A 13388-nucleotide genomic window follows, 5' to 3' on the forward strand; every position below is an offset into this window, starting at 1 on the left:
TTATAAAGTGAAGGGGAAAACATTGTTTGTGAATTTTTATATGCTAGTTTCAAAACGCCTTAATACGTTTTGAGACTAACATACAAAAACACACAAACAGTTTAAAAAAATGATACATGTAAGATAGAATACATAGTATATTGAAACGTAAAAGTGATTTATAAATGAAAATATTACTATATAACAATAACAGTTCTTACGAAAATATATAGTATAATATATAAATATATATTTATAATATAATATTAGAAAAATAGCAAAAGCCAACGAAAAGCGCATAATACAATAACATTTCAGGTATGAAATGTTTAAAATTGATTTATAAATGAAAATACTGCAATATAACAACAATTTGCTAAAAATGACAGTGTGAATAAAGTGTTCTCTAATAACTTACATTAGTTACAATATATTAAAATAAGAAAAGAAACAGAATATGGACAAGACATTTTTAAAATACAAACAACCAGTAGAAATGCAAACTGCCTTTGCACTTTTCATTCATACCGTCAGAAATATCACAATTAAACCCAGCACACTACTTTCTTCCGATATGAACAAAACTAAGCTGATGTATAGCCTGCGAAATGCAAAATTATACAAACGTTCTCTTTCTTTTTTTAAAACGTAAATATAATTGTTGCATTTGTCTTTCCAGTGAAGTTGATTTGTTAGGCTCTTCCTTACCAAATACGAAATTGCTGAGTTTTTTCATGTATCTAAAGATATACACTCTTATAAATAGATGAAAAAGTTGAGCTTTCAGTTCTTCGGTATGTAAGCACTCCCGAAAATCAAAATCAACTGTAATTCGCAGGTGGCTTATTAACCTTTGAGAAAGAGAAGGATGATAAATTGCAGACGGAACCAAAATGACGAGATGATTATAAATCTTAATTAGAGTTTTAATCATCTCGACATTCGCGTATTGCAACCGTCTTTTTTCACCATCATACTCCTTCTGCACCACCAGACCATGATATTGAATGTTTGGGACGCCATCATGTATCAAGTTAAATCGACAGATTTCACAGTCAAGTGGTTTTGGCATGTGTTTAACTAGAAATCCGCCAATATAACCTATAACATTTTGGTCATAAAAATTATCCTCAGACACAGTATCAGGAACTGGTGGCGGCTTCCACTGATCTTCGATACACTTACGATTTATATCAAGACTAAGAAACTCTCTAATTGAGACCACAAATGACTCGTCATCTTGCTCACAATTAGATCCACGAGAATGATAGGAGCAAAAATTCTTCATCATTAGTGATTTATAAAATGGTACGAATGCTTTGCAAGACGGATTTGTATATCGTACTCCATATTGTCTTAATTGACCAAAAAAATTTTCTAAAGGATCTTGATTAAAAGCTCTTGCTGGGAAAGAGTTATAACCAAGTTTCTTTAGAGTTTCCTTGATAAGCATAAAACCATTTAAAGTACGATACCACCCTTGCAAAACTGGAGGTTTTGCTCGATCTCCAGATTTACGTGGTTCAAATCTCATATTGCTGAACATGCGTTTCCCTTCCAGCCAAAAACTATGATGAAGAGTGTCATCTCCTACCATTTGACGTAATTTCTTACCACCACAGTCTCCAAATCCTCCATTAACGCTGTCAAAGACAGAATCCATGAACAAAAACAAATTGCAAGTGTATCGAGCATCAGGTGGTATGCTTCCCCCTAATGCCCCGGTGGAACAGAGATATATGAACTTAGCAACAGTTGAGCTAAAGACCTGTGAAGCATAACGAACTTTCATTTTTTTGCCTCTTAAGTTAGGCTTCACATGGTCTATGGTGATCTTTGTCATCACTCTCAGGGTGTCACCCTCCGTATGATCCAAATCATATGCCTTTTCAAAAAAACTCCAAGAAGCTCTTCTCTCTACACCTGATTTTTCTACATAAAGCAGATCTTTGGTGAGAAGATTGTTTCGCATACTTTTTAGAAGATGAGGAGGATCAAAGAGAGGGATAACTTCGTGATCACCAATTCTTATCACATTCTCTTCAACTTCCTCTTCATTTCCCAAAATAGCACGTCGTTTGGTTTCTTGTAAAAGCATATTGATTGCGGCACTGTTTGTAGTACCTTGATCACAAACTGAAGCAATGATGTTTAAGCCGACCGCTGTTGCTTCTTTCACAATCTCTTTATAAAAACGGACAATGTTTGCAGCAGACATAGAGTTTTTGCAAAAAGCAAAAGCAACAGGCTGCTTCCACCTTTTGAAAATTCCTCTTAGCATAAATACGCAAACATGGTCTGCAATTTTTTCCGACCTTGTTGTACCGTCATCTTCAAAACCCACAACTCTGTCCTCACAAGGCAAGTAGTCGAGGTGAGGCTGAATGGACATTTCATCAAAGATGAGAGTACATAAATTGTACTTACTGTCCATTCTGCGACATACTTGCTTTCTGAGAACTTCGAAAATGGGTTTGTTGATACCCGGTTCTATTGGAACTTTATTTAGGGTTGCCCTCAGAGTGTCAATAGACGGCAGCGTAAACATTCTTGACAGAAGTTTATACGTTTTTGGGCCATGTTTCCAAATGGCAATGGCATCTACCTTCTCCTCAAACGTAAAACTTCTGCCTTTCGGTTTACGATTTACATTTCTAATCTGGCTGTTAAAAAATCTCTGCTGTAGGGGAGACAACCCTTCCACGAGATGAACCAGTTGTCGATCTCGCAGAAGTTGTTTAACAGAATGAAGTGCGCTTTTGCGCTTTTGTGCCTGCCTCTGCAGTCTCCCCACTTGCCTTTGCAGGCGTTTCGCCTCCACGTACAGCAGGGTTTCATTGCTGCTAAAATTGACGGTGGTCCCTTTGATCCCCAGCCGATCTAATATTTTTCCTGTAATGTACACGAATATGAATTAATTTCATCATTTTTAGTCTGTATATCAAAATACATACGTGGAGTCTTGGTCATGGACTTGGAAGTATCCACCGACTGCCTGGCAGGTACAAAGTTTCCAGCAAAATCTAAAAATGGGCAATATAAATTAATTATAAGTTAACTTAATAGTATACGAGTTGTGAAAAGACTTTTCTATGGAGGCGCGTATAATATATTTTGTTTTAATGAATTTGAGGTTGCTATGCAGTAAAAGAATTATTACTGTACGGTTTGAAGGCGGATGCGAACTAATTTCATCATTTTTACTATAAAAATTAATAAAACACATACCTAAAATGTTTTATTTTATTTTTATTATATTTATTATTGGTAAATTTACCAATGTAAATATAATAAAATATTTTTTTGTCAATACAAAAACATTACAATCTCAAGTCGAAACAAAAAGGTGTTTCACCAGCCGAAGTTACGCCACTGCTTTTTTACCTGCTTTGACAGGTGTTGGCGATTAATGAACATATGACACTGTGATATGACATATACGCACAGAAAAGCGAAGTGACGCCACGCTGCGGTACAAAAATGTTGTTTTATAAACAAATGATGAAGTTTTGCAATCCACCACAGTTTTATATTTTATCATTTGTAAAACATGGGGTCAAACATTACAGTTTCTTACCTATTTTTGGAATATTTTGTAACCCCGAAGGCCCAGCACCAGGGAGCTCATTGATCCCATCCTCTTCTGTAAGGTAAGTAATATTATTTTCTCTCGATTTATTTAATTTTTTTAGCACTACAATACCTGCTCCAAAATTCAGTTGTCGCACTGGAACGCCAGTACTCCATGCACTTCTACCCCCGAGAGTCTCCAGTTTAGTAGCTAAACCTATAAAGTGGAAAATAGTTAGTGCTATACATACTGAAATAGTTGCAATGGTTACTTACTTTGAGAACTTGGAGTTCGTCTCGTACGTGGAGTTAAATTTGCTATTGCATGAAAGTACGGGCATTCTTTTTCTGGAGTGAGGAAAGTGAGATCAATGGTTTGTGGCCCTACATTGGACACGTCGATCTGATCTGCTTCGAGTGATGAACGCAGTTCGTTATCATCTATAAGTAAAGATATCGTAATATTTGTTTTCTAGCAACTTTCAATTTGTTTACCTCGAGGAGGCAAAATGGTTGGTACTGCAGATCGACGCAGCCTTTGTGTTCCTGGTACATAATCCTCGGGTTGAAAATGCTGGAAACAAATGTACCCCCTTCGGTGAATTTGGTCGTGGGTCAAAACCACGAATTTTGGGTTATTCGCGGCTTTAACCCACGCGAGAAACCGATCAAGGCCCCGATTTGGGTGTGGAAACCTAAAGATGGGTTTCAATCTCGCAGCACATTCGTGTACAGAACATGTATGACTGCCTTGCATTTTTTTCTACAAAAATTGATAATAATAATAATATTGTAAAATCAAACTTATGTACTCACATTTGTAAATTAGACACTGAAATTCAATAAAATAAATTCACAAGTCGTTTCAAACACAAATCACGCAGAAAACCGAGAAAAACGTAAATGAACTGAGTGATTGAATGGTGATTCATTTGGGGTGAAAGTGATGACAAAGGGTAGAAGAGGAGGGGGTGTAAACAAATTTTAAAATTTTGAAAATCTGCGCGAATCAGCTTTTACAGATATCTTTTTATTCCGACCTCTGGCGGCGGGCTCTGAACCACGCAGTGAGAGGATAAGGTGAAGGCTATCTCATTTCAGGACCCCTGATTTCAAACGAGTTTTTGCCCCCACCACGACACCTGGCGCGACGGCCAATGGGGCGGCGCGCTGGCGCCGCGACGAACGCGAGTACTAACGGAGGAATGTTGCGGTTGGTCATGGGGTGGGGCGACCTCTATCGGACAGGTAGGGAAACAGACCGGGACGTTTAAAGGTACACACAAGCCATGAACATAAAAAACACAAATATTTTTGTTTTTTACGAGTAGATGCTTAAATTACAAGTAGCCTATAAGAGCTCTCAGTTATGGACGGATTTGATAAGAGCTATAATTAATTAATTACAATTTATGCTTACTTAATTAATATATTGCATATCTATCTACACTACTCACTATATTTGCTTGAGTTGCAGCCAATCTTCACACCTAAAAGAAAATAATTAACCAACTAAAAATAAAACTATTATTTCATTTATATACCTCTTCAAAAGTGATTTTGCTTTAAGCTGATTTATTTTTGAATTAACACAAATGATTAAACATAATTAAAGCCTCCTTTTTCTCACCATATCGAAATCACACACAAACAAGTTGTTTTTTTTTCTTCTTCCTCATCCTGTATAACTCAAGTTGTTTGAAAAAAATTAAGGTCTTAATTCCACGTCGAACTCATCGTATCACCGGCTACAATTTACTCTTTTTCGATTTTCTTCGATTCCGCACTGAATTCGACCAAAGAAAGCGTCGTTATGGAAACTCCTTTACAATAACAACACGAGCTGAATTGCGTTCCATACAAAATTTATGCAAGCACAAACATTGTAGACGAAGCTCCCACACGATAACTAAACACAACAAACTAAAAAGGTACTAATGTCTAAATCAAGAATTTTTGTGATTTTCAGAAATTTATTAAAACGTTTCTGTTTTCAGAAAGGACATCTGCTTTCAACATTAAAAGCGACTGGGAAACTTAATAAAAATTTCCAAAAAATACATCTACAGTTTAATTAAAAGACGTGTAATCATTAAACATTTTTTATTTAAAAGAAAAACATTGATGTACACAACGTTGGTATATTTAACACTTCCCACTTGATGTGATAAATTTCAATTTGGTAATTAGGTATGACATCATAAGATTTTAAAAATGTTGTCGATCTGACAAAAAACTCACAAACATTAATAGTTGTAAACTATGAAGCTAAAATATCCAGATTTTCGGATTATTGGCCAGAGGTCCAGACTTCATGACATCCTTTAGATCATTCGTAATTGGTGTGGAACTTTATACCAAGTGTCTGGAAAATGACGGATTAACTCTTCGCTACGCTCTTAACAATCAACTAGTGAGTCTGGGAAAAATATTAAATACGAAAATCCTTTTCACATTTTGAAGAATTTTTTAATTTTTAACCGCTTTTTTTGGAAAATTTTTGAATTTATTTTGCGCCTTTATTAGACCAGATACCGCGGCGGCGGTTTCAGAATCGTAACTAGCGGAAGATTATCTACAATTTGACACCAATTTTCGGTCAATTGGACCAATTTTAACCACTTTTTTGGAAAATTTTTGGAAATTTTGAACTCACTTTTCGTCTTTATTGGACCAGCTATCGTGGCGGCGATTTTAGAATCGTAACTAGCGGAAGAGTATCTACAATTTGACACCAATTTTCGGGGGATTAAACCAATTTTAACCCCATTTTTGGAAATTTTGGATTCATTTTGAGCCTTTATTGGACCAGGTATCGCGACGGCGATTTCAGAATCGTAACTAGCGGAAGATTATCTACAATTTGACACCAATTTTCGGTCGATTGAACCAATTTTAACCACTTTTTTGGAAAATGTTTGGAAATTTTGAATTCATTTTACGCCTTTATTAGACCAGATACAGCGGCGGCGGTTTCAGAATCGCTACTAGCGGAAGATTATCTACAATTTAACACCAATTTTTGGTCGATTGAACCAATTTTAACCACTTTTTTGGAAAATTTTTGGAAATTTTGAATTCATTTTGCGCCTTTATTAGACCAGATACCGCGGGGGTGGTTCCAGAATCGTAACTAGCGGAAGATTATCTACAATTTGACACCAATTTTCGGTCGATTGAACCAATTTTAACCACTTTTTTGGAAATTTTGAACTCACTTTTCGTCTTTATTGGACCAGGTATCGTGGCGGCGGTTTCAGAATCGTAACAAGCGGAAGATTATCTACAATTTGACACCAATTTTTGGTGGATTGAACCAATTTTAACCACTTTTTTGGAAAATTTTGTGGAAATTTTGAATTCATTTTGCGCCTTTATTACACCAGATACCGCGGAGGCGGTTTCAGAATCGTAACAAGCGGAAGATTATCTACAATTTGACACCAATTTTTGGTCGACTGAAGCAATTTTAACCACTTTTTTGGAAAATTTTTGGAAATTTTGAATTCACTTTTCGTCTTTATTGGACCAGGTATCATGACGGCGATTTCAGAATCGTAACTAGCAGAAGATTATCTACAATTTGACACCAATTTTCGGTGGATTGAACCAATTTTAACCACTTTTTTGGAAAATTTTTGGAAATTCTGAACTTACATTTCGCCTCTATTGGACCAGCTATTGTGGCGGCGATTTCAGAATCGTAACTAGCGGAAGATTATCTACAATTTGACACCAATTTTCGGTCGATTGAACCAATTTTAACCACTTTTTTGGAAAATTTTTGGAAATTTTGAATTCATTTTGCGCCTTTATTAGACCAGATACCGCGGCGCCGGTTTCAGAATCGTTACTAGCGGAAGATTATCTACAACTTGACCCCAATTTTTGGTGGATTGAAGCAATTTTAACCACTTTTTTGGAAAATTTTTGGAAATTTTGAATTCATTTTGCGCCTTTATTAGACCAGATACCGCGGCGGCGGTTTCAGAATCGTAACTAGCGGAAGATTATCTACAATTTGACACCAATTTTCGGTCAATTGTACCAATTTTAACCACTTTTTTGGAAAATTTTTGGAAATTTTGAACTCACATTTCGCCTTTATTGGACCAGCTATTGTGGCGGCGATTTCAGAATCGTAACTTGCAGAAGATTATCTACAATTTGACACCAATTTTCGGTCGATTGAACCAATTTTAACCACTTTTTTGGAAAATTTTTGGAAATTTTGAACTCACTTTTCGTCTTTGTTGGATCAGCTATCGTGGCGGCGATTTTAGAATCGTAACTAGCGGAGGATTATCTACAATTTGACACCAATTTTCGGGCGATTGTACCAAATTTAACGACTTTTTTGGAACATTTTTGGAAATTTTGAATTCACTTTTCGTCTTTATTGCACCAGGTATCGTGACGGCGATTTCAGAATCGCAACTAGCGGAAGATTACCTACCATTTTACACCAATTTTCGGTCGATTGAACCAATTTTAACCACTTTTTTGGAAAATTTTTGGAAATTTTGAATTCATTTTGCGCCTTTATTAGACCAGATATCGCGGTGGCGATTTCAGAATCGTAACTAGCGGAAGATTATCTACAATTGACACCAATTTTCGGTCGATTGAAACAATTTTAACCACTTTTTTGGAAAATTTTTGGGAATTTTGAACTCAATTTTCGTCTTTATTGGACCAGGTATCGTGACGGCGATTTCAGAACCGTAACTAGCGGAAGATTATCCACAATTTGACACCAATTTTCGGGCGATTAAACCAATTTTAACCACTTTTTTGGAAAATTTTTGGAAATTTTGAATTCATTTTGCGTCGTTATTAGGCTAGATACCGCGGCGGCGGTTTCAGAATCGTAACAAGCGGAAGATTTTCTACAATTTGACACCAATTTTCGGTCAATTGTACCAATTTTAACCACTTTTTTGGAAAATTTTTGGAAATTTTGAACTCACTTTTCGTCTTTATTGGACCAGGTATCGCGGCGGCGGTTTCAGAATCGTTACTAGCGGAAGTTTATCTACAATTTGATACCAATTTTCGGTTGATTGAACCAGTTTTATCCACTTTTTTGGAAAATTTTTGGAAATTTTGAATTCATTTTGTGCCTTTATTAGACCAGATACCGCGGCGGTGGTTTGAGAATCGTAACAAGCGGAAGATTATATACAATTTGACACCAATGTTCGGTCGATTGAACCAATTTTAACCACTTTTTTGGAAAATTTTTGGAAATTTTGAATTCACTTTTCGTCTTTATTGGACCAGCTATCGTGGCGGCTATTTCAGAATGGTAACTAGCGGAAGACTATCTACAATTTGACGCCAATTTTCGGTCGATTAAACCAATTTTAACCACTTTTTTGGAAAATTTTTGGAAATTTTGGATTCACTTTTCGCGTTTCTTAGATCAGGTATCGTGACGTCGATATCAGAATCGTAACAAGCGGAAGATTATCAACAATTTGACACCAATTTTTGGTCGATTGAACCAATTTTAACCCCTTTTTTGAAAAATTTTTGGAAATTTTGAATTCATTTTGCGCCTTTATTAGACCAGATACCGCGGCGGCGATTTCAGAATCGTAACTAGCGGAAAATTATCTACAATTTGACCCCAATTTTTGGTTGACTGAACCAATTTTAACCACTTTTTTGGAAATTTCGAATTCACTTTTCGTCTTTATTGGACCAGGTATTGCGACGGCGATTTCAGAATCGTAACTAGCGGAAGATTATCTACAATTTGACACCAATTTTCGGTCGATTGAACTAATTTTAACCACTTTTTTGGAAAATTTTTGGAAATTTCGAATTCACTTTTCGTCTTTATTGGACCAGGTATTGCGACGGCGATTTCAGAATCGTAACTAGCGGAAGATTATCTACAATTTGACACCAATTTTCTGTCGATTGAACTAATTTTAACCACTTTTTTGGAAAATTTTTGGAAATTTTGAACTCACTTTTCGTCTTTATTGGACCAGCTATTGTGGTGGCGATTTTAGAATCGTAACTAGCGGAAGATTATCTACAATTGGACACCAATTTTTGGTCGATTGAACCAATTTTAACCACTTTTTTGGAAATTTTGATTTCATTTTGCGCCTTAATTAGACCAGATACCGCGGCGGTGGTTTCAGAATCGTTACTGGCGGAAGATTATCTACAATTTGACACCAATTTTGGGTCGATTGAACCAATTTTAACCACTTTTTTGGAAAATTTTTGGAAATTTTGAACTCACTTTTCGTCTTTATTGGACCAGCTATCGTGGCGGCGATTTCAGAATCGTAACAAGCGGAAGATTATCTACAATTTGACACGAATTTCTGGTCGATTGAACCAATTTTAACCACTTTTTTGGAAAATTTTTGGAAATTTTGAATTCATTTTGCGCCTTTATTAGACCAGATACCGCGGCGGCGGTTTCAGAATCGTAACAAGAGGAAGATTATCTACAATTTGATCGCAATTTTCGGTGGATTGAATCAATTTTAACCACTTTTTTGGAAAATTTTTGGAAATTTTGAACTCACTTTTCGTCTTTATTGGACCAGCTATCGTGGCGGCGATTTCAGAATCGTAACTAGCGGAAGATTATCTACAATTTGACACCAATTTTCGGTCGATTGAACCAATTTTAACCACTTTTTTGGAAAATTTATGAAAATTTTGAACTGACTTTTCGTCTTTATTGGACCAGCTATCGTGGCGGCGATATCATAATCGTAACTAGCGGAAGATTATCTAAAATTTGACACCAATTTTCGGTCGATTGAACCAATTTTAACCACTTTTTTGGAAATTTTTTGGATATTTTGATTTCATTTTGCGCCTTTATTAGACCAGATACCACGGCGCCGGTTTCAGAATCGTTACTAGCGGAAAATTATCTACAATTTGACCCCAATTTTTGGTCGATTGAACCAATTTTAACCACTTTTTTGGAAATTTTGATTTCATTTTGCGCCTTAATTAGACCAGATACCGCGGCGGTGGTTTCAGAATCGTTACTGGCGGAAGATTATCTACAATTAGACACCAATTTTTGGTCGATTGAACCAATTTTAACAACTTTTTTGGAAAATTTTTGGAAATTTTGAAATCACTTTTCGTCTTTATTGGACCAGCTATCGTGGCGGCAATTTCAGAATGGTAACTAGCGGAAGATTATCTACAATTTGACACCAATTTTTGGACGATTGAACCAATTTTAACCACTTTTTTGGAAAATTTTTGAAAATTTTGAACTTACTTTTCGTCTTTATTGGACCAGCTATCGTGGCGGCAATTTCAGAATCGTAACAAGCGGAAGATTATCCACAATTTGACACCAATTTTTGGTCGATTGAACCAATTATAATCACTTTTTTGGAAAATTTTTGGAAATTTTGAACTCACATTTCGCCTTTATTGGACCAGCTATTGTGACGGCGATTTAAGAATCGTAATTAGCGGAAAATTATCTACAATTACCTAAAACACCCCATCGGAACAATTTTTCAGGAAACATAAAATAAAAAAAGCTTGACATTTTAACTTGAAATCTAGTACTTTTTAATTTAACCAAACTGATCTCGATTGACGTTTTCAAAATTAGCTACGTCAATAAGAAAACAAAAAGAATGGCGCATGTTAATATCGCATACTACTGAATTCTGCAAAATATGTACCAAATTTGGGCAATAAAACAAAGAGATTAACTGGATTCAAACATTCACACATAACCTCACTTTGGAAGATTTATGAAATATGATTAAAATGCGCGGTTCCTGTGTCATAAATGTGGGCAACAAGCAACTAAAAATGCTAAATTAAGAAATATAAATAAATAACATTTTTTATTTACCCCGATTAAAGATAAACTGATAAAACAGCTGTTTCAAACCAGTCATACCAATTAGACAACTACAAAAAACCTGTATTACAAATTCCTAGCTTCGCGCTTCAGTTTATAGGTGGCGCGCGCTCCCTAAAACTTAATATTACACTCAATATTGTTAGTAATCTTTTTCGAGTTTATGTTTTAAATAAATAACAAGTACCTTTACAAAGGGTTTTAAATAGAATGTACTCGAAATAATGTTGTTTTCAGATAGTATAATTTGCTCTCTAAATATGTAGCTGCACTGTCGTCAGATTTTAAACATTATTGAAACGTGTGCTGGACTATGGAATCTGACAATGTTATTTTCTTATCGAGACAAAGACTAGCTACCTAATGTTCTACATATCCTGTCATATCTAAAGTGTCTGATTTATTTCCTTTCCGTAAAGTCAAACTTCCGTTCTTTATCTTTATAAACAAATTGTAATACATTTTACCTCACTTACTTCCTGACTAAATAAAATAATTGAAATACTCAAGTTCAGATCAAAAGATTACGGATTTAAAAACACCCAAAATTGTTTAAAAAATGTTAGCAGCGCATCTTCATTAACCCGCTGTCCTCATTGCCGCTTTAAACGATGCCGTAATTATAAAAATATCCGGAAAACCAAAAATAGACGGATCCACCCCAAACCGAGCACATTGCTCTCGTTTTTAAAATACATTGAGACGTCGCTTCGTAAACACAGTTTTATGAATTAACTTTGTCATTCTCATCAAAATGATTCCATCCAGAGGCCCCACGATAATTACAGTTCGACCCGTGAATAAGTCAGGAGGAATTAATTGTTGTTGTTGCAAGTGCTGCACCTGCTTGAATTTACAATTCCTGAAAAACGAACCCGGTTTACTGAAAATCGTGCAAGTGGTAAGTTTATTATTTAGTATGGTTCATTGTTTGATGGGTTTTTTCAGCTGCTTGGGTCGTTTTGCCAAAGCCTGGCCCTTAATTATGGGATGGGTTATTCAAACGACATGGGGGCTTCGTTCCAGTCGTTCTTGACAGCAGTGGCCTGGTGCATAATGACCACGTCCCTACTTTTATTCTGTTATGTTATTTCCGAAAAAACGTGCAGTTTGGTGCGGCAGTCGCTTTTCGTGAGTACGGGTCTGAAAAAGTGTGAAAATTTCTGAAAATGGTGTTTCAGGAAACCGTTTTTAATAGCGTGGCTTCTTTCAGCTATTTGTCTTCGTGTTCGTGGTTAGGATACGTTGTTTACATCTTTCTCAAACCAAAGTACTTGGTGACTCCTTATTTTCAGGCTTATCCCGCCATGAGTGCCGCATACGTAAGTAATAAAGAAAAAATGTTCAGATATTAGTGAGATAATCTAGATTTATCCGACGCTGATTTCGCAATATCCGCCACTATAGTTTTTCGTCACGTACAATGGCGGATAACACGTGATTATTGCACCTATTTCAAATAGTACACTGCTAGTTACCTTTGGTATTTTATAAACTTTGCGAAGGTTAAAACTTTCAAGTGCGCTTTTTATTTACGTTTATTGTGTTTGTTGCAGATGGTCGGCGGCTTGGTAGGAATCGTTCATGGTTATGATGCCTATAAATGTTATAGGTACTATAAAGGGTATAGATAAGAGGCGTGGAAAAAACGCCGAAATCTAGTCAATTTTTTATGTTTAAAGCATTTTCCAGAAATTCTAGATTAATTTATTTACTTATTTTTCTAACCACACTAAAATTAAATACTTTTTGATATGTATGTAATTACTTTTTTAATAAATATTATCTCTCGAAAAGTGTTTATTTTATAAAAAAAAAAATCAACGGAGGAAGTTATTGCGAACATCCTGTCACCATCAACACACGAATGACAGATTAATATACCGGACTTCCACCCATTTTTGAGAGGCGAACAATAATACAGATTATGATGGATTATATTCTTGAAACGTGATGAATCTAG

At 35.6% G+C, this 13388-nt stretch overlaps 2 protein-coding genes across 2 annotated transcripts; one reads left to right on the forward strand and one right to left on the reverse strand.

The window, feature by feature from the left end:
• Positions 1-322: 322 nt before the first annotated feature.
• LOC135136087 (uncharacterized) lies at positions 323-4306 on the reverse strand. Its single transcript, XM_064065214.1, has 6 exons — positions 4045-4306; positions 3826-3990; positions 3683-3766; positions 3557-3622; positions 2934-3002; positions 323-2871 (listed from the first exon to the last, which is right to left on the reverse strand). The coding sequence occupies exons 1-6, from the start codon at positions 4304-4306 to the stop codon at positions 596-598; spliced, it is 2922 nt and encodes a 973-aa protein (XP_063921284.1). The 3' UTR covers positions 323-595.
• Positions 4307-12023: 7717 nt separating this feature from the next.
• On the forward strand, positions 12024-13221 carry Sing (singles bar). Its single transcript, XM_064065950.1, has 4 exons — positions 12024-12326; positions 12374-12556; positions 12607-12747; positions 12982-13221. Exons 1-4 carry the CDS (start codon positions 12180-12182, stop codon positions 13057-13059), a joined length of 549 nt encoding a protein of 182 aa, XP_063922020.1. The 5' UTR covers positions 12024-12179; the 3' UTR covers positions 13060-13221.
• Positions 13222-13388: the final 167 nt, after the last annotated feature.

The sequence above is a fragment of the Zophobas morio genome, unplaced genomic scaffold (genome assembly GCF_036711695.1).
Source record: "Zophobas morio isolate AGI-343-1 ecotype UQ-CSIRO unplaced genomic scaffold, CSIRO_AGI_Zmor_V1 ptg000026l, whole genome shotgun sequence".
NCBI lineage: Eukaryota > Metazoa > Arthropoda > Insecta > Coleoptera > Tenebrionidae > Zophobas > Zophobas morio.

What these genes read in the sequence shown, in the direction of transcription:
- LOC135136087 (XM_064065214.1), bottom strand. Translation starts at nt 4,306, where the DNA reads ATGCAAGGCAGTCATACATGTTCTGTACACGAATGTGCTGCGAGATTG. An exon ending in ACAAAATATTCCAAAAATAG is followed by an intron (nt 3,003 to 3,556) that starts GTAAGAAACTGT and finishes GCCCATTTTTAG; the next exon opens with ATTTTGCTGGAAACTTTGTA. An exon ending in GTCCATGACCAAGACTCCAC is followed by an intron (nt 2,872 to 2,933) that starts GTATGTATTTTG and finishes TGTACATTACAG; the next exon opens with GAAAAATATTAGATCGGCTG.
- Sing (XM_064065950.1), top strand. Translation starts at nt 12,180, where the DNA reads ATGATTCCATCCAGAGGCCCCACGATAATTACAGTTCGACCCGTGAAT. An exon ending in TGGTGCGGCAGTCGCTTTTC is followed by an intron (nt 12,557 to 12,606) that starts GTGAGTACGGGT and finishes ATGGTGTTTCAG; the next exon opens with GAAACCGTTTTTAATAGCGT. An exon ending in CCGCCATGAGTGCCGCATAC is followed by an intron (nt 12,748 to 12,981) that starts GTAAGTAATAAA and finishes TGTTTGTTGCAG; the next exon opens with ATGGTCGGCGGCTTGGTAGG.